Source organism: Felis catus, chromosome B3 (assembly GCF_018350175.1).
Source record: "Felis catus isolate Fca126 chromosome B3, F.catus_Fca126_mat1.0, whole genome shotgun sequence".
Lineage (NCBI taxonomy): Eukaryota > Metazoa > Chordata > Mammalia > Carnivora > Felidae > Felis > Felis catus.
The window spans coordinates 27554654-27578997 of record NC_058373.1 but is presented as its reverse complement, the minus strand read 5'-3'; the positions used below and the strand labels follow the sequence as shown (position 1 = coordinate 27578997).

At 41.4% G+C, this 24344-nt stretch overlaps 1 protein-coding gene and 1 pseudogene across 2 annotated transcripts in view; one reads left to right on the top strand and one right to left on the bottom strand.

Annotated features, from left to right (window-relative positions):
• OCA2 (OCA2 melanosomal transmembrane protein) overlaps positions 1-24344 on the top strand; it is a 495166-nt gene that overhangs the window by 154989 nt on the left and 315833 nt on the right. For both annotated transcript variants that reach the window (XM_003986906.5, XM_045058957.1), the window contains exons 10-13: positions 16703-16774; positions 18673-18738; positions 21132-21188; positions 22282-22406. In XM_003986906.5, coding sequence (XP_003986955.3) covers positions 16703-16774; positions 18673-18738; positions 21132-21188; positions 22282-22406 — 320 coding nt within the window. The remainder of the gene's footprint in view (positions 1-16702; positions 16775-18672; positions 18739-21131; positions 21189-22281; positions 22407-24344) is intronic.
• LOC101091286 lies at positions 764-3128 on the bottom strand (annotated as a pseudogene).

Here is a 24344-nt window from a genome sequence, read left to right as displayed (position 1 = left end):
GCTTTACTACTAAATATGTTCGATGAGAGACAAGCCATATCAAAAGACTTTATATATCTGCTTAGAGTTGCATATTGGCTGGGGATAGATGTAAGTGCAGCAAAGATGTTTGTTTAAATACTCTTTGGCTGCAATACTAAGTGGAAAATACATAGAAGATTTAACTCCTTAGGACTCTTTGAAAATTACATGGAAAAACAAAGATAAAATCTGAGACAAATTCTGCATAACTCCCTAATAGGGAGAAAAAGATAGAGAAACACACATGTGCACACACACACACACACACACACACACATACACACTCTTTCCTTCTCCCTCTCTCACTTCCTCACTCACTAGGCAGCAGAAAGAGCCTATGCTCACTTCCTAAAGCCATTCAGGTATATGTAACCTACCATGTTTCATGATCTTCAAATAGGAGGACATTTCTCCTCTCCCCAACCTTATTCACAATTTCTTTCCCAAAACAAGCCACAGTATCCAAGGCAAATAGTGGATGTTAGTTTCTCTAACCTGCCTATTGACCATAGCAAAAATCATTTCTGCAGAAATCTCTGGTCAGGAGGTGTAAGGAAAGGCATTCTTAACTTCACCCAGCCTCAGTTTTTCAAAGATCCCCAAAGCCTTCAGGATTCACCCCATTTCTTCTCAGAGGCAGGAGGGCAAGGAAAGGCCAGGAGGGGAAGGGGTATACATTAGGGGTGAGGGAAATGATGGGAGAGGGACTTTTATTTTCTTTACAGAAACATTTGCTTTTTAAAAACAAACAGTGACTTTCCTCCCCCACCCCTTATCCTCACCCCAATAGTTCTATTCTGAAAAGGAGGGAACCATAGTTAGGTCAGGAAATTCTGCGTTGTTGTAGCTGTTGCTCTGGTCTCCCAGCATGGACAGCATCTCCTGGAAGACCTCAGGCGGGCCAGGTTGCCATGCTGATAGCTGTTGCTCTCTAGAACTTGAGCGATGATGAGGCTGCTGGCCCTGTTCCTGTGGCCAGACTTACACCCTCTGCTGTCTGTGTCTGGAATTGTCCTGTAGTCTGTCCAGTCTCAGGAGCAAAGTTGGATCCATGATTGGTGAGACTAGGGGAGGCAGCAGCACCAGGTGACGCAGTTGAAGCACCAGGGAGGGACATGGGGCTGAAGGAGGACGGAGTCTGAAAGCTTCCCATACCAAACTGGGAAGAACGAGTCTTGGCTGTAGCCTGAGTAGCCACCTGCTGGGCAGAGAAGTCTGGGCGGGTGGTAGGGTCCAAGTTGGGGTTCCTTGGGGGTGAGTTGGAGTGGTGGGAAATCTGGGCCAACATCTACCCTGCAGAAGCTGATGGCTGGACGATGGTTACAGGAGAGGCCAGATCACTATTTCTGAAATTCTCTGCCGGCCGGGGGTGGGGGTAGGAGGGAATGTGTTGTCCTGTGAGAATAGCTGTTGGATGGCAGGGACAGTGCTGGAGGAGATGCCTTTACTCTGATCTGCACTGATGTTGGAGTAGATTTCTGAAAATCTTGGATCTCTATCCTTGGCAAACAGACCATCTGACTTCTCAAGGGGCTTACTGTGTTCTGGCCCTGTGGTTGTTACAGGCTGAACAGAAACCTGGGAATGATGGTAGCCAGCCAGTCCATTGTTTTCTGATACCACATCCAATTCTGTTTGCTGTTGATGCTTCCTGGATGCCAACTGCCCTGAGCCCATCTCTAAGGGTAAATTAGCCATGGGACCTACCTGTGGTCTCTGGATTGTGTTGGACAGTGTAGGCCTTGGTTGATGGCTGGAGTTCTTCACATTGGTGGTACAGATGATGTACTCAATTTCATCTGAGTAAGTGTTCTGGAAAGTAAAGGAGCTGGTTCTCATCCAGAGCCATTCCCGGTTCTTAGACCAGAACCGGAACATGACAGACAACACTTGGCCTCTTAACTTCACCACTTGTTACAAGCTGTCTCTTAGAAGCTGTTGGTCTTCAGGATGAGAGAATTCTACAATATTCTTTCCTAAGAGTTCCTGTGGTTGGTAGCCAACAGTAGCCACACAGCGGTGTTCCACAAAAGTGAATATCCCCTCAATGTTGTGCCGTGAGATGAACTCTGTCGGTCGACAAATGTTACTCATGTCTGTACAGTTGGGAGAACTGGTTACCTGTAGTCTGCCAATGGCCACTAGGCAAAATTTGCTCCCCTGGCCAGCCTCTGGATCATCATCTGGGAGGAAGACACCTGCTGGGGGCCAGGCCTTGATATAGCCTGTGCAGTGGACCACCACAAAATGAGGTTCCCCATTCTTCACAGAGCCAAGTCCATTCCTGCATCTGTTCCTCACAAAGCTCAGTCTATTCATGGAGACTGGGTCCACAGAGCTATTGCTGCACCTTCTACGGCAAATAAATTATCTCCTTGAGCCCATACACATCTTCATGGAAGACTGTTGGCCTTCCTTTTTCATTGTTCCAGTCTTCAGGTCTGGAAGGATACGCCCTGTCAGGTCATTTTCTGAAGTGGAAAGCTGATCATGAAGTTTTTCCACATCATCTGGATGCACCTGATCATAGGGTGTGCTACCAAACCATTCAGACTGGTTCAAAACAGGGGTCACTGAGTCAGAGATGTAAACTACCAGACCTATCTCACATGAGACAATAAACAGAAAGCCATCCGCTGCCTCCAAGATCAAAGGTTTGAGTTCCTGATCAGTGAGGAACGAAGGCTTGTAGGTGCCATCAGTGGATGTATTCCCAGTTCCTCACAAGGAATTCATGTGAGAGACTGCCATGGGTAAGATGGTTAGCTTGTCTGGTTTTTGAGCCAGGGCACTACAGGTGGGCGCCATGTCTGACAGTTCTGTGATGTAGGCTGTCATCTTGTTCCGTTGCCCCTGTTCAATTTCACTGTGATTTTTCCTGGTGAGTCTCTCTTTATCTGCAGAGCTCTGCTCATCATCCAACCTGGCAAGTCACTCCTTATCATTAGACATCTGATCATCATCACACCTCAAAAATTTACCTTCTCCATCATCATCAAAATCCAACCCTGGTCACCACTTAATAGCCCTGTGGACAATGGCTCTTCCACCTTGAATCCCAGCCCCAGGGTTTCCTGAGGCAATGGCTGGACCCAGTGATGGTACATCTGATGTCATTTCTGGGTAGCTCAGTTGGTTAAGCATCCGACTCTTGATCTCAGCTCAGGTCTTGATCTCACAGCTGTGAGTTCAAGCCCCACGTTGGGCTCTGCACTGGTTGTGAAGTTGGGGTTAGCAGCAGCCGCTGCCTTGGCCGCAGATGCCACTACCTACGCACCCCCCCCCCCAGTGGGAGGAGCCACCACCACCGAACTGGGGGAAGGGGGAGGAGAGAGCCACTCCCCAAACGCGGTACCCTACAGCCACCACCCCTACCACGGAATCCAAGATTGACAATGTGTTATTTAAAAGATTCTCTTTTGGTATTCTACAGAACCCTTCCCTCTTTTCCTCATTTCTTCCTTTCTCCTTCCTTCCTGTCTGCCTGCCTGCCTGCCACTTTTAGAGCACTGGAGGTCTGGAATGCACAGATTTCTAAAAATTTCTAAATTGACACATAACATCGTGTAAATTTAAAGGGTACAACATCTTGACTTGTACATTTGTATATTGCAGTATGATTACCACTGTAGTTTAACCAACATTTCTATCACAGTTACATAATTATCAATTCTTTTATGTGGTGAGAATAATTAAATCTAGTCTCTTAGCAACTTTGAAGTTTATGATACAGTACTGTTGACTATAATCACTATGCTGTACATTAATTAGATCTCCAGAACTTACTTGCCCTCTGGTTGCAAGTTTGTACCCTCAAACATCTCCCCAATTGCCCGCCCCCCACCTCCCCCCATCCCTGGTAACCACCATTTTGCTCTGTTTCTATGTTTGGCTATTTTAGATTCTACATATAGGTAAGTTCATACAGTAATTTGCCTTTCTCCATCTGACTTATTTCATTAGCATAATGCCCTCAAGGTCCATCCTATTGTCACAAATAGCAGGATTTCCTTTTTCTCATGGCTGGATAATATTCCATTACACACACACACACACACACCATATCTTCTTTATCCATTGATGGACAATTAGGTTGTTTCAATATTTTGGCTATTGTGAATAATGCTACAATGAACATGGGGGTGTGAATATCTTTTTGAGTCCTGTTTTTGTTTCATTTGGAAGTAAAGGAAACAGACATACCTAATGTGGTATTTTAATCCTGTGGTGAAAATAATTTCCATTTGATGACATGTGACCATAGAGCAGTCATTTTGGAAGAATGTTAAAAGGAAGTTGTGGGAAAATTCAAACAACATATTTTTCTAAACTCTATTTCAATTTTTAGGATATAGTCACATGAAAAAATAGTGTTTGGTAGCATCCTAATTCCCTAAATGGATCTGTGGAATTGTAGCCACCTATTGTGATTCTCCAAAGCCAGAAGAATTAACAACTGGCATATTTCTTTTACTGTGGTAGCTAAGCTTCTGTAGTTTCTTAGCAGAAATGTTTGTAGTATGCAATAGGAATTTGTACCTTATGAACTTAGCCCTGAAAATTCAGTGACACAATTATTCTTATTTTCCTTTTTGAGGAGAAACCTAATCTGTCCTCCTAGGCAACAGAGGATCAATTGGTGACTGGATATGTTTTGTATGATTGAGGACTGCTGCAGATGACACCTTTAAGCTCCAGGATCTATAATTTTGTGTAACATAAGTCATGCCAGAAAATTAACTCAGTATTATGTGGGTAATACCTAGAAAGAAAATATATGATTTGTTCATATGCATTCTCCTTAGGTCACACAGTACATGAGGGGCCTTTCAAAGGGAATATATCATATAAAAACCAGTAATGGTAAAATATCAGCAAGAACAAACAGCCAGGACTGACAAAATACACATAAGGGCAAAAAAAAAGTGGGCATTGGAGGCAGGGTACTAGGGCACAGTAGATTGCTTCCATCTGCTCACATGCTATCTTCCAAAGCTGGGTGAGGGCCTGGGGTCGGGTGATGTTTGGGAGCATATAACACAATCCACCCCAGTCCATCCACTGGTTACAATGGTTGCCTCTGCACCCAAATATACAACCTCCCTACAAGATGCACTAAAGCTGTCCCCCTATTCAGCCTCCTGGTCCAATCTGGGAGCTACAACCTTTGAGTAGGAATTCTCTGCCTCTCATTCACACTATGAACCAGTGTAAGATGGGGATGCCATACAACCCACTTCTCACCCTGGGAGGGCACTGTGAGGAAGCACACAGGCTTACAGGGAACCTACACAGGTGGCATCAACTAATAGCCTCCCATTCCAGCATCCACCTCACACCTCAAGCCCGCATGTTCCGGCATCTACCTCTTACCTCACAACCCCCTGTTCCAGGATCCACCTCACATCTGCCAGTCCCTGTTCTAGCATTCACATCTCACCACACAGCGTCCCATACCAGTATTCCCTCTCACCTCATAGCCCTCTGTTCCAGCTTCCATTTCTCACCTCACAGCTCCATGTTCCAGCTTCTACCTCTCACCTGACCAGCCCCTGTTCTAGCATCTGTTTCTCGCCTCACAGCCCAGTGTTCCAGCATCCACCTCTCACCTCACAGCCCTGTGTTCCAGTTTCCACTCCTCACCTCACAGCCCCATGTTCCAGCATCCACCTCTCACCTAATAGCCTTTGTTCCAGCATTCACCTCTCACCTCCCAGGCCTCTATATTCCAACATTCACCTCTAACCTCACAGCCTCATGTTCCAGAATCTTCATCTCACCTCATAGTCCCATGTCCAGAATTCATTTCTCCCCTCACAGCTTCTATGTTTTAGTATCTGCCTCACCCCTGTGTGCAAACCTCCAAGCTCATTAGGTACATTTTTGGCTTCTTGTTTGTCAGAGGTGACCCTCTTATTAAATATTTTCTATTGTATCAGTTGAGTTGCGATTTTCCCTCACCTTGTATATTAGTATTTTTTATGGACTACTGCCCAGTCTATAAAGCCTTGCTACCTATTTTAGGTTTTAGGTTTTTGTATCTGGAGTGTCATACTTTGGGGCCAATTTCCAAATTAGTCAGCATTTTCTATGTCCACAGCCATCCAAACATCCCAGTGACTTAACCTGTTGCTTTCTGCTCTGCTGGGATCTGATGACAGGACTGTTGCCTGCACGGAACCTCTGAAGCTCTGCTCAGATTGGCATTTGTTATTCTGTTCTGAATAATAGTAATTCTAGATAGGCACACTTTTGGTTTCATGGAGGAAAACCTTATTAATAATAAGGGAAAGCAAATATAAGGAATTAAACAATTATGGTAAACATAAAGAGGGAGAGAAGTACAGAGAAGCGCAAAGAAGGCTCATACATCAAATTGGGTACTCACAACATCCAACCTTCTGTCTGGGGAAGCCCCTCAAAGAACAGCCCAGGTGGAGTCTTGATTGAGGGTGCTGGGTGGAGCACCCTCCCCTCAGGTGAGACTTCCAACTAACTATTCCTGCCAAGGCAATATGTATACTACCCATGTGTTGTTTATGGTTAGTCATTAAGTTTGCCTTAGTGCATACCCAAGCGAGCTGGGGCTAGGACACTTTTCTCTGTTTCTCTTATCATATCTCACAATCTTTGGAGTCTATACATCTGCATATTTCTCTTCCCTCCCTGATCCATTCCAGGGGGTCAGCCTGGTCTGGCTCAAGGAGGTGATGCATGTTAATCCCTCTTGGCATCAGGAACAGAAGGGCCAGTTCTGATCCTAAGGCAAGATATGGAGTACAAACCAACTAAGCCCTCCATGATTGTGTATGTGTGGCTCTGGGCAGAAATGCATGACAAATCACACAAACAACTTCTATACGGAACACATGCCTGCTTGTGTGGCCTCAGTGGACTAGCAGGACTAGACATTGGCTCCCAGATAACCTGCAGCCACTCCCAGGGTACATGTTCTTTTGCCTGTTCTTTCTGGTTGCCTCTTGAGAGGGAAAGCCCAGTAGCAATTAGGTTTTGGAAACATTGCAGAAAGGTATATGTGTATGTATGTTTAACCAGCATTTTCCATGCCTATTGTGTCACAGGGTTTTATGTTGAGCTAGGATTATCAACACATCAAGGAACTCAGGATCTTTGGAACACACTTAACATTCCATCCGTTTTCCATGTCATGTGAGACTCAGTAGAGAAATGGCTGAAAGTTCTGCTAGTGAGAAGGGAGCCCGGTGGTGGCATGTAGGGTGAGAGGTTGTGGCTTTGGTGCCAAGTGCCTAAGGATAATTCAAGCCCAATGTAGTCAGTCTGAGAATAGGGTTAGGCTGAAGGCAGAGAACACTGATTCAAAGTGAGGATAATGTTTAGATTCCAAGGCACTGGTTCTAATGAAAACCTGGGTCATTTGATAGTGTTCACTTTCTGTGTGTGTCTCTCTCTATTCTTTGCTCCCTCTCTCTTACCTTTTTCTTCTCATTCTTCTTCCTCTTTTCTTCCTTCTTGCACTAGTGTAAGGCTACATTGTCATAATAGCAGAATATGTAGTATTTTTTTTATGTAACAAAATAACTGGAATAACTGAATATAATTGATTTAAGCCCTTAACTATATCATAAGGAATGCAATTAAAGTAGAACTTTATCATCACCCATGCAATCTACTTCATAAGACATTGAAAGTGGTTACCCACATTAACAGAGGTTCTGTGATTGGCATGACACCTGTCAAGGTGGTTGGAACCTACATTGCCCAGAATAGTTTATAAACATTTTGAAACAACTTTGCCTGTATTATTTGTAAAAATAATAGTTAAAAAGGCATTGCATCACGTAAAAGTGATCTCTGTGAGCACTGTTGAGAAAACTTGCATTTCAATGTGGATTTTGAGCTTAATTTTAGATTTCTGTAGTATGTCACACATAACAGACAAAATATAGAGATATATTCTTGCTTGTGAGAGCTGTTTCTAAGTGATTTGCAATCTCTGAGCAGAATGCATTTAGGTGCAGACTTCATGAAATTATGTACAGTGCTTTAATTTATTATCTTTCATGAAGATTTCAGTGATTTTAAAGTCAAGTGCATTAAAAACCATTTTTGACCAATGAGAAAAATGTTCTATGTATTGCTTTTCCCAAAACTAGAAAAAAACAAGACAAATGAAACCTGCCTTGGAATGGTAGTGAGAAGGAAAAGAACTTTGCATCTTGGCAACCTGCCTCATTATATTAAACAAGAGTCAGGGAAATTAACATACACCCAAATAGGCTGCTTAGAACTTACTTAAGGCTCCATGCTGTTTTGAAGTTTGTTGATCTGCAACATTTTCCTTTAATTCGTTCTTGCTGTTCTTTACTCTTTCTCATACACACACATACAAAGCAAAACAAAAAAAAAAAAAAAGATGTGCATTTTTTGGGCAAGTAGTTGGTTTGTTTTAAATGAAAAATGATGAGATTAAACACAGACCCCTCCTGAGCATGACCCAATTGCCTGGCCCTGACTGCTGGCACATCCTTTCCTTTCCTTCTGCCTCTGACATTGCAAAAGGGGTTGCCTTTTGGCCCTGGATGCCTATTCAGGCCTGAATCTTCCTCTTTCTCTGGGTGTCTTGTGTCCTGACTGTGTCATACCTTCAGGCCTCTCTGTCCCAGGACCTCAATCACTCTGTTTACTAAATACTCATTTCTTGTTTACAGGGACTGGGCATACCAGTCTCTGTATTTACTGAGTCCTCAATGCCAGGAGCAGTGACCAGTGAATGCACTGTTGTTGCTGTGCTATTTTTCAATTAAAATGAGCATCGTGTGAATGCTCCTTATATTTTGATGGCATTAATTTCAACGTTCCAGATTTAGGAAGATATTGCCATGGAATTCTGGAATGAGAAGGGTCTTTAGGGTCATCAGATTTGACCCCAAATATTCTTATTCTTTATTTATTTATTTTTTTACTGTAAGTGCTATGCTGAATAGGATCCTAGTTCTATCCTCGATTTAAATTTTGCAATGACTTGGAGGAGAGAAGCAATGACTTTTTTAAATTAAAGTTTTAATTTTGACATAACTACATATTCACATATAGTTGAAACAAAGAAATACACTGATTTCCTGCACTCTTTATCCACTTTCTCTCAAGGGTAATGTTTTGCAAATTGTGGGGGTGGGAAAAATTTCCCTTCTTCCCTCCTATGTGCTTTGTCTGGTCTGGGAACCCTAAAGTTTCCCAGAGCCAATTCCAAAATGGTCTCCCCCTAGCATCAGGCAATTCTCAGATACCAGCAGGGTGTCTGAGAACTTAACTTAATTTATGACAGTATCTACTCAGTGCTAGCACATCAGATTCCACAGGTTAAGTGTTCCATGCCCAACCCTAACTTCAGAAACCAGTCATAAGCCCCTGGCTTCTGACCAACTTGCAACAAATTAGGGATTCCAAAAACCTCCTCCTTAGGTTTGATTAACTTGCTAGAGTGGCTCACAGAATTCAGGGAAATACTTATTTTTATTAGCTTATTAAAGAATGTGAAGAGATATATTGGGCAAGGTACCCAACAAAAGAGCTTCTGTTCTTATGGAGCATGGGGCCCAGCTTGGTGGCATGTGGAAGTGTTTTGGTTCCCCAAGCATGGAAGATCTCTGAAAACAAGGACCAAAAAGCTATCATTTTGTGTTTTTATCGAGGCTTCATTACATAGTCATGATTAAATAAGTCATTGGCCATTGGCCGATTCAGCCCCTCTCTAGAGGTTGGGGAGTGGGGCTAACAGTTTTAATTCTCTAATCACATGGTTGGTCCTCCTGGCAACCAGCCACTGCCCTTGGATGGGGTCCAAAAGTCAACTTCATTAATGACACGACACCCATTTCATTCCTCCCTCCCTTCCTTCCTTCCTTCCTTTTTCCTTCCTTCCCATTTAAATTTTTTGTTTAAATTCCAGTTAGTTAACATACAGAGTAATATTAATTTCAGGTGTACAATATAGTGATTCAACACTTCCATACAACACCTGGTGCTCATCACAACAAATGCACTCCTTTTTTATTTTAAGTTTTTATTTAAATTCTGGTTACTTAACATACAGTCTAATATTAGTTTTAGGTGTACAATTTAGTGATTCAGCTCATCCATTGAACACCTGGTGCTCATCAACATAAGTGCACTCCTTAATCCAGTTTGACTTTCATAGGTCTGAAATGTTTTTAAGAACTGTAGATGAAGACTAGATATAGCTGGGAAATAAATGTTGGTCATCTGAGTGACAAAAGATATTTTTTTAATTAGTCATTATATCACTATGTCATTGTGTCAGTTGGTTTGATAATTAAGTTGACAGAAGATAGATTAGTAGGAGAAAACAAACTAATTTTGTACATGTAGGAGCCCCATAAAAACATGAGACTCAAAGATATGGCCAAAGAAGGCAGATTTTATACCTTTTAGACAAGAAAATAATAATTTTGTGAAGAATTGACAAGACAAAGGGATTTGTCTACTACTTGGATAGTAAATTAGTGAAGTAACAAGTCTTGTTTATATAGCCTTTTCAGCCCTAAATTCCTGATGAGGATGGCTTCTATCCTAGTACAGGAAAAGTACCTTTCATATATGAGATTTATTTTTTCTTTTAAGGGGATCAACAAAAGGTTCAGAGTATCTTTCTTGCAACAGCTGTTTATTAAGTAACTTTGGTTCAAAATAATCAATATGCCAAAATGGCATATTTTGGGTCTGACATATTTGGCTCCTCTTTACAAAACTGTAGTAGAATATCACAACCAGGGCATTAACATTGCCACATTGAGGATACAGAACATTTCCATCCCCACAAGGATGCCTTATGTTTTCCTTTTGTACCCACACCCAATTCCTTCCATTTCTTATAACCCCCCTTCTTACTGACAATTACTAATCTTCCCGCCATTTCTATAATTTTATCATTTCAAGAATGTCCAAATTGAGTCATACATTGAGTGACATTTTAGAATCGGTACTCAGTGTAATTCTGTTGGAGGTTCATCCAGGTTGTTGCATGTATCAGTGGTTTATACCTTTTCATTGCTGAGTAGGATTCCATAATGTAGATGTTCCATGGTTTGTTTAACCACTCAACTCTTTAAGGACATCTGGGTTATTTCCAGTTTGGGGCAGTTACAAATAAAACTGTGATGATTATTCATGTACTGATTTTGTGTGAACACAGGTTCTCATTTCTCTGGAATAAAATGCCCAGGATGGAATTGGTGGGTAGTAGGGTAGTTGCACGTTTAGGTTTTTGGACCATTTTACATTGTGTAAATGTAATGTGTGAATGAGCCAGTCTTTGCATCTTCACTAGTATTTGGTGTTGTTTCTACTTTTTATTTTAGCCATTCTCCTAGGTGTGCTGGGAAGTCTCATTGTTTCTAGCCCTAAAACCCCTTCAGGACTCTGTGGGAGAAACATCTGCCTGCCCTTTTTTCTCCCTCCAACTTGTTCTGAGGTACAGACCCATGGCTGTGTTTCGTTCCCCCACAGGTGGATTATGAACTCTGTGAGGGGCACTGCTGGCTTTAGTTTCCTGGCCATTCCCTGAGCACAGTTGTCTGTCACTGCCTTGACATTGTGCCTTGACTGTTACATGAATAGGAAACACTTGCTCACATTTTGGAGGCACTGGCCTCCTCAAGGGGTCATGTGAGGGGATGGGGTGGTTTTTACTTCAAGAGTCCCTGGTGGGTGGGCAGAGGGGCTCTCTGCCATGTCCTGGGCCCTGAGTATCCATCTGTGCTGAGGGAAGAAGGGCCTGCCAGGTCCCATGACTGGGTCCAAAGCCTGAGGCTCCAGGTGATCTATCCTTCAAAATCAAGGTGAAGATATTCATACCCATTGTGCTTTGCTGGGCATACCAGGTGCACTGGAGCCCACATTGCAAAGTGGTGTCAAGTAGCACTGGCCTGCCCTTTGAAATATTTCTGTCATGCAGGCTCTTGCACTCTGGGCCTAGAATGGGAGGGGCAGCTCTGATGATCTCTGAAATGTCTTCTGGGCTATTCTTCTACTGTGTTGGACAGTAGGTTTTGGCTTTTGTTTAGATGGCTGACTAATCTCCCCACTGTCTTGATGAATAACTCCTAGCTTCCCATTGTGATGTCAGATCCAAACTGATGTCTTTATGAAATTTGGCCATATGCTTTGTGTATTCTCTTGAAGATTTCTCATTTCTTTTAGTTTGGATAGGCTGAGAATTCCACATTTTAAAGTTTGGCTTCCTTTTTAATTAACTGTTCCATCTTTAAGTCACTTCTCACTTCTCTCATTTTACTCAAAGCTGCTCCTGCAACCCTTTGCTTAGAAGACTCATCAACCAGTTAGCCAATTTCATCCCTTACAGGTTCTACCTCTCACAACTAGGATACAAACACAATTCAACTAAGTCCTTGGCCAGTTTATAACAAGAATTTCCTTTTCTTCATTTTCCAATAACATGTTCCTCATTCTGTCTGAGACTTCCTCAGAATAGCCTTTACCATCAATAGTTCCACCAACATTTTATTCTCAACTACTTAGGTATTCTCTCTGAAGACTGAGACTTCTCTTCAGATGACTCTCCTACTTCTGAGCCCTTGCCAGAATTGTTTTTAATGGTCTATTCACAGCAATTAAGGCTTTTCCTAGTGTGCCTCTTCAGAGTCTTCCACTCTCCACCCATTACCTAGTTCCAAAGCTGCTTCCATATTTTTAGGTATTATAGCAGCATCCTCACTTCTCAGTTTCTTAGGGCTGCTATAACAAAATGCAACAAACTGGGTGGCTTATAAATGACAGGCATTTATTTCACAGATTTGGAGGCTGGAAGTGCAAGTGCCAGCGTGATCAGATGATCACGTGATCAGAACCTCTTTTAGGTTTCAGACTTCTCATTGTATCATCATGTGATGGAAGGGTCAAGAGATCTCTCTGTATCCTCTTTTATAAAGGCACTAATCCTATTCTGAGGATTCCACCCTCATGACCTCATGACCTCCCAAAAGCCCACCCTCTAATACCATCACCTCAGGTATATGAATTTTGGGAGGACACAAGCATTTAGACCATAGCAGCAACCATTAGCATGGTACAATTTTATTTTTTTAATTTAATTTTTTATTTTTAAAATTTACATCCAAATTAGTTAGCATATAGTGCAACAGTGATTTCAGGAGTAGATTCCTTAGTGCCCCTTCCCCATTTAGCCCATCCCCCTTCCCACAACCCCTCCAGTAACCCTGTTTTCTGTCCATATTTATGAGTCTCTTCTGTTTTGTCCCACTCCCTGTTTTTATATTATTTTTATTTCCCTTCCCTTATTTTCATCTCTTTTGTCTCTTGAAGTCCTCATATGAGTGAAGTCATATGATTTTTGTCTTTCTCTGACTAATTTCACTTAGCATAATAGCCTCCAGTTCCATCCACGTAGTTGCAAATGGCAAGATTTCATTCTGATTGCCAAGTAATACTCCGTTGTATACATATACCACATTTTCTTTATCCATTCATCCATCGATGGACATTTGGGCTCTTTCCATACTTTGGCTATTGTTGAGAGTGCTGCTATAAACATGGGGGTGCAGTGTCCCTTCAAAACAGCATACCTGTATCCCTTGGATAAATGCCTAGTAGTGCAATTGCTGGGTCGTAGGGTAGCTCTATTTTTAATTTTTTGAGGAACCTCCGTACTGTTTCCAGAGTGGCTGCACCAGCTTGCATTCCCACCAGCAATGCAAAAGAGATCCTCTTTCTCTGCATCCTTGCCAACATCTGTTGTTGCCCGAGTTGTTAATGTTAGCCATTCTGATAGGTGTCAGGTGGTATCTCATTGTGGTTTTGATTTGTATTTCCCTGATGAGAAGTGGTATTGAGCATTTTTTCATGTATCGGTTGGCCATCTGGATGTCTTCTTTGAAGAAGTGTCTATTCATGTCTTTTGCACATTTCTTCACAGGGTTCTTTGTTTTTTTTGGGTGTTGAATTTGATAAGTTCTTTATAGATTTTGGATACTACCCCTTTATCTGATATGTCGTTTGCAAATATCTTTTCCCATTCCCTTGGTTGCTTTTTCGTTTTGCTGATTGTTTCCTTTGCTGTGCAGAAGCTTTTAATTTTGATGAGGTCCCAGTAGTTCATTTTTGCTTTTGTTTCCCTTGCCTCTGGAGACGTGTTGAGTAAGAAGTTGTTGCGGCCAAAATCAAAGAGGTTTTTGCCTGCTTTCTCCTCAAGGGTTTTGATGGCTTTCTGTCTTACACTGAGATCTTTCATCCATTTTCCATGGTATAAGAAATCGGTCCAGGTTCATTCTTCTGCATGTCACTGTCCAGTTTTCCCAGCACCACTTGCTGAAAAGACTGTCTTTATCCCATTGGATATGCTTTCCTGCTTTGTCAAAGATCAGTTGGCCATACATTTGTGGGTCCCTTTCTGGGTTCTCTATTCTGTTCCATTGATCTGAGTGTCTGTTCTTGTGCCAGTACCATACTGTCTTGATGATTACAGCTTTGTAGTATAGCTTGAATTCTGGGATTGTGATGCCTCCTGCTTTGGTTTTCTTTTTCAAGATTGCTTTGGTTATTTGGGGTCTTTTCTGGTTCCGTACAAATTTTAGGATTATTTGTTCTAGTCTGTGAAGAATGCTGGTGTTATTTTGATAGGGATTGCATTGAATATGTAGATTGCTTTGGGTAATATCAACATTTTAGCAATATTTTTTCTTCGTATCCAGGAGAAGTGAAAAATCTATATGCTGAAAACCTAGAAAGCTTATGAAAGAAATTGAAGAAGACACAAAAAAATGGAAAAAGCATGAGACAATTTTAGAATATTAATTTATCCCATAAAGATCCCTAGGGCCCATTTGGAGTCAGTCCTTATTGTTACCTCCAGCCACAGGCAACCCTGATCTTTCTGTATCTCTAAATTAACCTTTTCTGGACAGTTCATATAAATGGAATGACACAATGTCATCTTTTGTGTTTCACTTTTTCACTTTGCATAATGCATTTTGGGTTCATTCATAATATAGCATGTATCATTAGCTCCATGTTGTAGCATATACTACATTTTGTTTATCCACTCATCATGGATAGACATTTGGAATGTTTCCAGTTTTTTGCCTATTTTGAATAATGTTGCTATGAACATTTATGCTTTATGTGAAGCGTTAAAAAGATAAACTGAGGTATAGTACATTTTTAAGAGTTTATTTGACCAAAAATCAGTTAGAATTGGGCAGTGCCAAACTGGAAGTGGTTTGAAGTGCTCTATCAACAGGAGCTATGGGAAAGACTTTTACAGAGAAAAGGGGGAAAGCAAAGTAAAAAAATGATTTGATTGGCTATAGCTGAAGCATCTGCCTTATTTGGGAAGCCTAGTTAGCTGTTTATGATCAGTTGTTCTTAGATTTTGATTTCTTTTTTTTTCAATGTTTATTTATTTGGAGAGAGAGAGAGAGGCATGGGGTGGGGTGGGGCAGAGAAAGAGGAGAGAGAGAATTCCAAGCAGGCTCTGTGCTGACATGGCAGAGTCCAGCAATACAGGGCTCAATCTCATAAACTGTGAGATCATGATCTGAGCAGAAATCAAGAGTCAGATGCTAATCAAATGAGCCACCAGATGCCCTATAGATTTTGATCTTTTAGTCTTGAGGCATTTATTATAGGCTTAGATTTTGGTTTGTTTATGTAGGCTGCTAAGGCATTAGAACCACTTCTGTATTTAATGGCCTCATTTAATTAATTTAATAGGACATATATTTTCATTTCTCTTAGGTAGATTCCTAAGAAAGGAATTTCTGGTCATATGGTAATTTATTATTTAACTTTTTAAGAAACTTCCAAACTTTTTCATGAGGGCTGCACCATTTTATATTCCCACCAGCAATATTTTATTTTATATATTTTAATGCTTGTTTATTTTTGAGAGAGAGGGAGACAGAACATGAGCGGGGGACGGGCAGAGAGAGAGGAAGACAGAATCTAAAGCAGGCTCCAGGATCTGAGCTGTCAGTACGGAGCTGGACATGGGGCTCGAACCCACAGACTGCAAGATCATGACCCGAGCTGAAGTTGGATGCTTAACTGACTGTGCAACCCAGGCACCCCTCCGACCATCAGTGTTTGAAGGTTCCAATTTCTCTGCATCCTTGCCTTTCTATGAAGATATTTTGTCTCAGAAATTCCATGTCCATTTGAATTATAATTAAATAGAAAACATACTTTCATGATTCAGTGGTAACACTGAAATCTCAATTAGATTAAGCATTTGGCTATGTACCTTTGGTTTAATAACAGTGTCATTAATTGGGAAGAATTGATATATGTTGTAGAACTAATGGTCTACTTTCCTCAGGATTATATGATAAATAATTAATGACAATTTACTTCAGGCTTCCTTATAGAATATACGTTAGCCTTCTGCTTCTATTCCTGGGTCATCTAGTTATTCAGGAAATGAAATTAGCTTTCATTAGAAGGCAGACTGGTGGTGTTTGTGTGTGTATTTGGGGTTTCCAGATTCTGAAATAAAAGGACCCATGATTTGTATGTATTTTTAATAGATATGGTATAAAACGGCATATAGAAATAACATTGATGGATGCTAATAGCAATATAGGCTTTTTGTACATTTTAAAACCCTGTGGACTGGAATGCAATAATTTCCTATGTTCCTTTACAGATTGTTCACAGAACACTGGCAGCCATGTTGGGTTCCCTTGCAGCATTAGCAGCGCTGGCTGTGATTGGAGACGTAAGTTGTAACATTTTGAGTCAATGGCTTACCACTGTATAGAATATAAGATTCAAAGATAGTCCAACAATTAGGCATTAGCTAGTGATTTTCATTCTTTTATATGCTATTTCCACATTTCTCCCTCAGGAACCATGCTGGAGGCATGAACCAACAAACCTTATCAACATTGATGACTGTTTTTCATTTGACTTTCACACACATTTCTTATTTTGCATTTTAGCTGAGGAAAGGCTCATCGCTATGCAGTTGCTCAGAGCTGTGTAGCTGAGTGGTTAGATTTGGCTCTGGGTGCTGTCAGCCCTTGAGAACTAGAGGGGGCCATCCTGCCTGGAGCAGAGAGGTGAGAAATAGTGAGGTTGGAGTTCTGTCTTGCAGACATCAGGAGGTCCCTGGAGATGCATATTTGGGGGTGATGGCACCACATCAGGGTCTGCATGTGGCCTGTCTGGCAGGAACATAGGAGTGAATGTAGAGAAGCAAAAGCAAGAGAGCCCAAGTGTCCACTGGAGATAGAGGCCTGCCATTGTTGAAGGAACAGTACTGGAACTGAAGAAGGTGGCAGCACACAGAGCTGGATTTGAAAACAACTCCATATTTTTGTATCCTTTGGGTAAATACCTAGTAGTGCAATTGCTGGGTTATAGGGTAGTTAGTTCTGTTTTTTAACTTTTTGAGGAACCTCCATACTGTTTTACAGAGTGGCTGCACCAGTTTGCATTCCCAGCAACAGCAAAATAAATGTCATATAAAGACAAATGCCATATGATTTCATTCATATGTGGAATTTAAGAAACAAAACAGATGAACATATGGGGGAAGTGGAAAAAAAGGGGGGGGGACAAACCATAAGAGACTCTTAACAATAGAGAATAAACTGAGAGTTGATGGAACCAGGTAGGTGGGGGTAGTTGAGTGATGGGCATTAAGGAGGGCACATTTTGGGATGGGCACTGAGGGTTGTATGTAAGTGATGAATCACTGGGTTCTGCTCCTGAAACCAATGTTACACTGTATGTTAACTAACTCGAATTTAAATAGAAATTTGAAAAGAAAAAATAAATCTATAGAATTTAAAGGATTTTTTCTTCAAAGTACTACTAAAGGCCATTTAGTTAGCCAAAGAATAATAACTGGTTTAAAAAACTAAGTGGGGCTATGTTGTTATTCATTCATTCATTCACTCATTCATTCATTCATTTTGGCTAGAGTTGGTATAAAAAAATACTAACCCTAAGGGTAAAATGTCCCAGAATGCTAAAACTTATACATAAACCACTGTTATTTTTATTAACTGCTAAGGAGTAATATAGTAGTAGCTATTTTGTTTTAGAAGACATTAATGCGGCACACATCTTGTGCTGCGGGTAGCTCCTTGGGCCACCATGCAGTCCTTTCCCAACAATGAGACTCTCAAAGTGCCCTCACTTCATACTCTGTGCTCCCAATTCCCCATGACCCCAGCCTTCCCTACTCTGCAGGGTTGTTAGAAGATGAAGTGAGATTGGATGAACAACTGGTGAGTAGGACAAGTGTATCTTTCAGTTATTGCCATCCTGGCCTCATGCTCCAATACCAAGGAAGGCATGTGGGAACTTCACTGATCTCAAGGGTCAGTCCTGCATTTCAGGCTGCAGTTCTGGAGTTGGAGTTGCCAGGGACAGGGTTTAGGAAATTTGCTTTTCTTGTTACTAAATGTATAAGCTTGACATTATAATGTCTTGGGTCACGAGTCGTTTTCACTGATGTTATACTCTAATTTTAAAAGCAAGTGGATAGTATGATTTTTGACTGTGGTCAAATGAGTGGGCTTGCTATAAAGAGTGGCACATTTTTTACAGCTATCACCAGAAGGATGATGCCTCAAACTAATTGGGAAATTTGTACTTTGATTGCAGAGACCCAGCCTGACCCATGTGGTGGAGTGGATTGATTTTGAGACCTTGGCCCTGCTATTTGGCATGGTAATTACAATCCTCTCAGTGGGACAGGGCTCCAAGCCTGCTGTAATCTGGGGCCTTCTCTTTTGCTGCCACTGCTGATAATACTTCATTATATTAAAGACATTGTACTGCTTGACAATTAGGGCTTGATTAAGAAGTGTTAGCGCAGGCCTAGCCAATTTCTCCTGTGGAGGAATGAAATGATTGGTGCTCTGGTTAGTTAGCTGGAGAATTGCAGTCTTAGTCCTGATAGTTAAATAATATTGTCGTTTAGATAACTTAGTAACATTTTTGAGTTGCTTCCCTTAAAATATACAATGGATTATCCCAAATAAGTGAACCATATAAGTTTTGGTGATTGGAAAAACACCTGTAATTAAATACATGGAAAATGAAAGAAATTGAACCTAAGTAATAGTTTGTGTGTCATAAACCAATTTAACTAGAATAAGTGAAATTTGATAAGATCCTGAATATCAGTAGGAATGCCTCACATGTTCTTGAACAGACCCTACAATGGCTAAGTGGCCTGAAGGAGGGTTTTCCCTTTCTGGACAAAAGATCCACTCTGTGTAAAGCAGATTATTATGTATCTTCATTTTCCTGGCTAATATTTTATCCCCCCTGGTAGTCATAAGAGAGGGCCATGCTACTCTAGGCTTCAATGTGACCCAAACTAGCTGCTTCCTCTCTGAGTGCAGTGTAAGGAGACAGGTCAGTGCTCTGAACTTAGCCTTTATAGAGAAGTTCATATTCTTGTTGGTCTTGAAAAGTATGTAGTAGAGTCTGGGCATTTGGAAGGAAGAAGGAAGACATACCAGATGTCTCATAAAAGAGGTTAAAAAAACCTTAAATGAATGATATATTAGTTTGCTGGCTCTGCCATAATAAAGTACTACAGACTGGTGTCTTCAACAACAGAAATTTATTTCCTCATACTTCTGCAGGCCAGATTTCTGAGACCAAGTCAGCAGTGCTTGTTCCTTTTGAGGCCTCTCTGCTTGACTTGTGGATGATCATCTTCTCCCTGTATCTTCACATGATCTTCCCTCTGTGTGTGTCTGTGTGCTTATCTCCTCTTCTTATAAGGATACCAGTCATATTAGATTAGGGCCTCACTTTAACTTATCCTGAGGTACTGGGGTTAGGATTTCAACATAGGAATTTGTGGAGGAAAGTGGCACAATTGAGCCCATAACACATGGTTTAATTTTTTTTTTCTCAGTTGAAACCATTCAGCAAGCTCCTATGATTCTGGAACTTTGGAGGCGCAAAGATAGTTTATGTATCCAGGCTCCTGCCTTTTCTTCTTTATTTCATGGCAGTTAGCCACCCCATGGGGCCACTTAACCCTGGTCCCTGAATTTAAGTCTCTTTTGGGTAGTTTTGGCAACAAATGTGTGGATCAGCTTCCCCACAATGATGGAAGACCACATAGGACCTACCCATTCAGTTCATGTGAAGCTTCTATTGGTGAGTGAAACACCACATTCTACAGACAGTAACAGGTGGCCATTTGGATTAGGATGAACATCGATGGTCATTATAGACAAGGTAGATATTTGTATTGAGTCTAAACTGACTTTTGGAAATTTTTGTTTTGTACTGAATATTTGAAAGATAATATTGGGCCTACTGTTTTCTAAGTACTTTAATTTACGTAATTTTATTGAATTTTCACAACAGCCTTAACAAGGAATAAAACATTCAGAGGTGAGGTGAGGAAACTAAAGTACAGAGGATTGAATAATATTTTTGCATAAGGTTAAACTACTTCTAAATGGAAGGATTAGTACTTGAACCTGTAGCTTTTCTCTCTAAATTCAACAAATGGTATATTGCCATCATAGGAGGTAGAATAAAGAATCTTCCAGAATCTTCTCTGGGTTCTGTGAACCCAGAGAATAATCATTTCAATGTAACTGATCTTATTTGTGTCTCTTGGTCAAATTGGTGACAAAAATCTGTCCCATTATTTTAGGAAACAAAATTTAACTCAGTTTAAAAATCTTAAAATATTTAATTGTTGCTTGTGTGGACATTTAGGTGCAGAAGGCCACATTCTGGCTCATTTCCCTTCCTGCTTCTAGCTTTGTGTCTGTGAGCAAGTCATCTCCCATCTCTGCCCTGTGGTTTCCTCATCTATAAAACAGAGAGTAATGGTAGCACCTGATGACTTTTGTGAAGATTAGGTGGAATGATAATTTACCTGGACAAAAATAGAGGTGCAAGCCTTATAGCAAGAGGCTCTATTCAAGAAGTTACTAAGTGGACTACACTCAGCAAAAAAGCATGAAGCTTGATGAAGTGGTAGCTTTCATGCAGAGGCCTTTTAACTGATCACTCTGATGTCCTTTCAGGATGTTACACTTCTAAAAGATTCCTCTTGTCTCCTTTTTCTGTTTGCCCCACAGATGATCTTAGTAGCCATATTTTCAGAAACTGGATTTTTTGATTATTGTGCTGTAAAGGTAGGTTTGATGTGGGATTTAATATTTATGTATTAATATTTATGTATTAATTCACTGTTATTTACCATTACATATTCAGTCAATAAAGCTACCACTTAAAGCAAATATTTTAAAATTCCATCTTCCTTTACAAAATTATGGGTGTAAGGCTGGGTACAATTGCTGTCCTAAGTTAGGTGGCTCTGAGCAACACTTTGATCTTCTCAATAAACTGAAGGAGATCAAGGAAAAGAGTATTTGGGTTGAATGTTTGTGTAGCATTAGTTAAATTGGCAAGTTGAGAGCTTCATATCAAAAATTGTTTTGCATTTTAGAGCATCTAAATATTTCAAGTCATCAGCTTCTGATTACTTTACTTTGTGTTGAAATAATTTCAGTGATGACTTTCTAATTATTGAACATATAAACATTCACTTTTATAACTGAAATCCTGGGAAATCTGCCAGCAAGTTCTGACGGCCAGACTCTGCACTGGTGCTATGTCTCAGGGTTGGTGAGAGGAGATCTTACCATATTTTGCTAATGCAAAGGCTAGTGTTGTGCTTGATTTTCTTTTTTGAACTGGAAAGTTCTTCTAAAAGACTATTTACTCATCAAAGCCCTTTGCTTTGTCATTCTCTGAATGACAGAATTTTTGCCGTCTTTGTGTACCATCTTGCATCTTCAAATATCTGGTCTCTTCCTCTCAATGTCTTGGTACTGAAAATCCTTAAGATCTAAGTCCCTTAGATAACCAACAATCAGCAGGCTTGAGGGTCATAGCCCAGGCTGTCTAGCCAAAAGGAGATTGTAAGATACTGGATAATGTTAAAGGGATAGAGGGAAATCACCTTGTGACCAGTGAACCATCAAAGGGCACTGTGAAGAAGGAGAATCAGAGGGAAGGAAGGTAAATCATGGTGGATTCAGAATGTCCAGGTACAGGTCATCACTTCCTCATCTTAGCAAATTTAGGAACTCATTGGTCTAAGTTTTAACCCACCATGTCGTGGCTATTTGGATCACTGGCTCTTATAATCTGTAATGAAAAGTCACATCTATTCTCCAACCCCACTGATCCTGGCTTGTTCCTTTCTGTGTGTGTACATCTCAGACATACCAGCTCTCTAGGGGAAGAGTGTGGGCCATGATCATCATGTTGTGTCTCATTGCCGCTGTCCTGTCTGCCTTCCTAGACAATGTCACCACATTGCTGCTTTTTACTCCTGTGACGATAAGGTATGTAGAGTGGCCCTGTATGGTGGTGTGTTCTGGTTGCTCAATCTAGTCCCCATGTTCCCTTTGCTGGTGTGCCCTGGTCCAGCCCGTGCATCCTCCAGGACTGTGGTGCTCAGTGCTCATGGCTATGGCTATGGCTTTTCCTTGTGGCCATGGCTATGGCAGGAGCAGTGGTGGCCATAGAAATATACATGGAAGTCACCAGACGTAGGCTTTGCTGTCCAGGGGTGTGGGGCAGATGGGTTCCAGGAGTTCTTATCCATTGAGATGGTCACAGGTGAAGCAGAGCAGTGTGGAAGCTCCTGCCAGATGGTCAGGGATATGTATCCAGGTGCTGGGGAAGTTGGAGCAGCCATCTTGCTCTCCTCAGGCTTAGAGGGTTATGGGACCTGGCCTGACAAGGCTCTGCAGGGTAACTTTGGGAAAGAGAAATTCAATTTGATTCCATTTCATTTCTTTAAATTAGACATTTCATTAATTAGACATTTATTGAACATCAGAGGCCATTTGTCTTGAATCTCTTGAAGCTTGAGCTTCAGGCCTGGTCATTATGCAGGCCACTTGTAAGGCCATGGAACTATACTTTTATCTAGACTTTATGTTATTTACTTTGAAGATGGTTCCCCAGCATATCATGGCCCTTCCGTGCTTGGACCCACCATGTCCTGGTACTTGGTCGTAGGGAAACACATACTCCCTGAGTGTTCATGGGAGCAAGGTAGGTAGTGAAGGGTGCCAGACAAGTCACCTCAGCTCCACTGATCTGGGTGGTAGCATCAAAAGGACTAACCTAAGCTAGTGTTTTAAGGATTCTGTTAGATAGGAGACCTTCTTAGACATGAGGCATGAGACACAGCAAGTTCAAGTGTGTTCTGGTTGCTTAATCTAGTACCCATGTTCCCTTTGCTGGTGTGACCAAAAAGGGGCTACTTCCAAGGCTCAGGAGTAAATCTAGGTGATGCCTTTGGAATTTGAAGAATGGTGTCTCTCAGAGGTGGAGCGAATTGGAGTGGGGGATAAGGGGAGGAGAAATAAGGGTGGAGAAGAGCAGAGAACAGGCAGCGTCCCCACAAGTGCAGTCTGCAGTGTTGAGAGTTGGTTGTTGAGAGTTGGTCTCTTGCCCAAGCTCCTGCAAGCTTGGCCGCATTGTCATGCCCCACATGCAGACAGGGATTTAGCCTTCCTGTGCAGGGGTGTGTGGCACTTCCTAGTATGTGGGGTTCTCCTGAGGGCAAATGAAAGCTGGAACAAATGTGGCTCAAGGGTGCTGTAAACTGTAACATGCACTACTAATGGCAGACACCAAACTCTGCCTCTAGGATATCTCAAGGGCAAGAGGCAGGGCACCTTCACCCCCCTGAACCAAGGTGACTCTGCTGCTGTCACTGGTTTAAAAGCCATACTATCACCTATGCACCAGGTCCCAGAATATCATTGTGCTCTCTGATGACAGTTCCAATGAGAGCAGGCTTCCATGGGGTACCCATATTCCTGGCATTCCTGGACAGTCTAGAAAGCTGAGGGTTTTCTCAGCCTTGCTGGGATTTGTTTATATCCTCACTACTACAGAAACCAGCTTTGTAATTTTCTGTGAGTAGCAATTCTTAGTCTAAAAGTTACAGCTTTCAAGATTTAAGTGTTAGTGTATTCATATTCACTATATATATTACCATATTCTTCATGATTTTATAAGCTTAATCATGTTCTTCTGCCTTTGTCTGGAGGAGCATAGTCTTCATCGTTAAACAGCTTGGTCCATTTAGATAGGATGCCATCTCTGTGCTTGCTCTGCCATTGTTGATTAACATACACTAATTATTTTCTTGCTTGAGGCAGATCCTGGAAACTTCCTCAGCTGAGCGCTACTGCTGCTGCTGATTGGGGTCTAATCCTGTTTTTGGATTCATTCTTGGATTCATTCATTCATTCATTCATTCA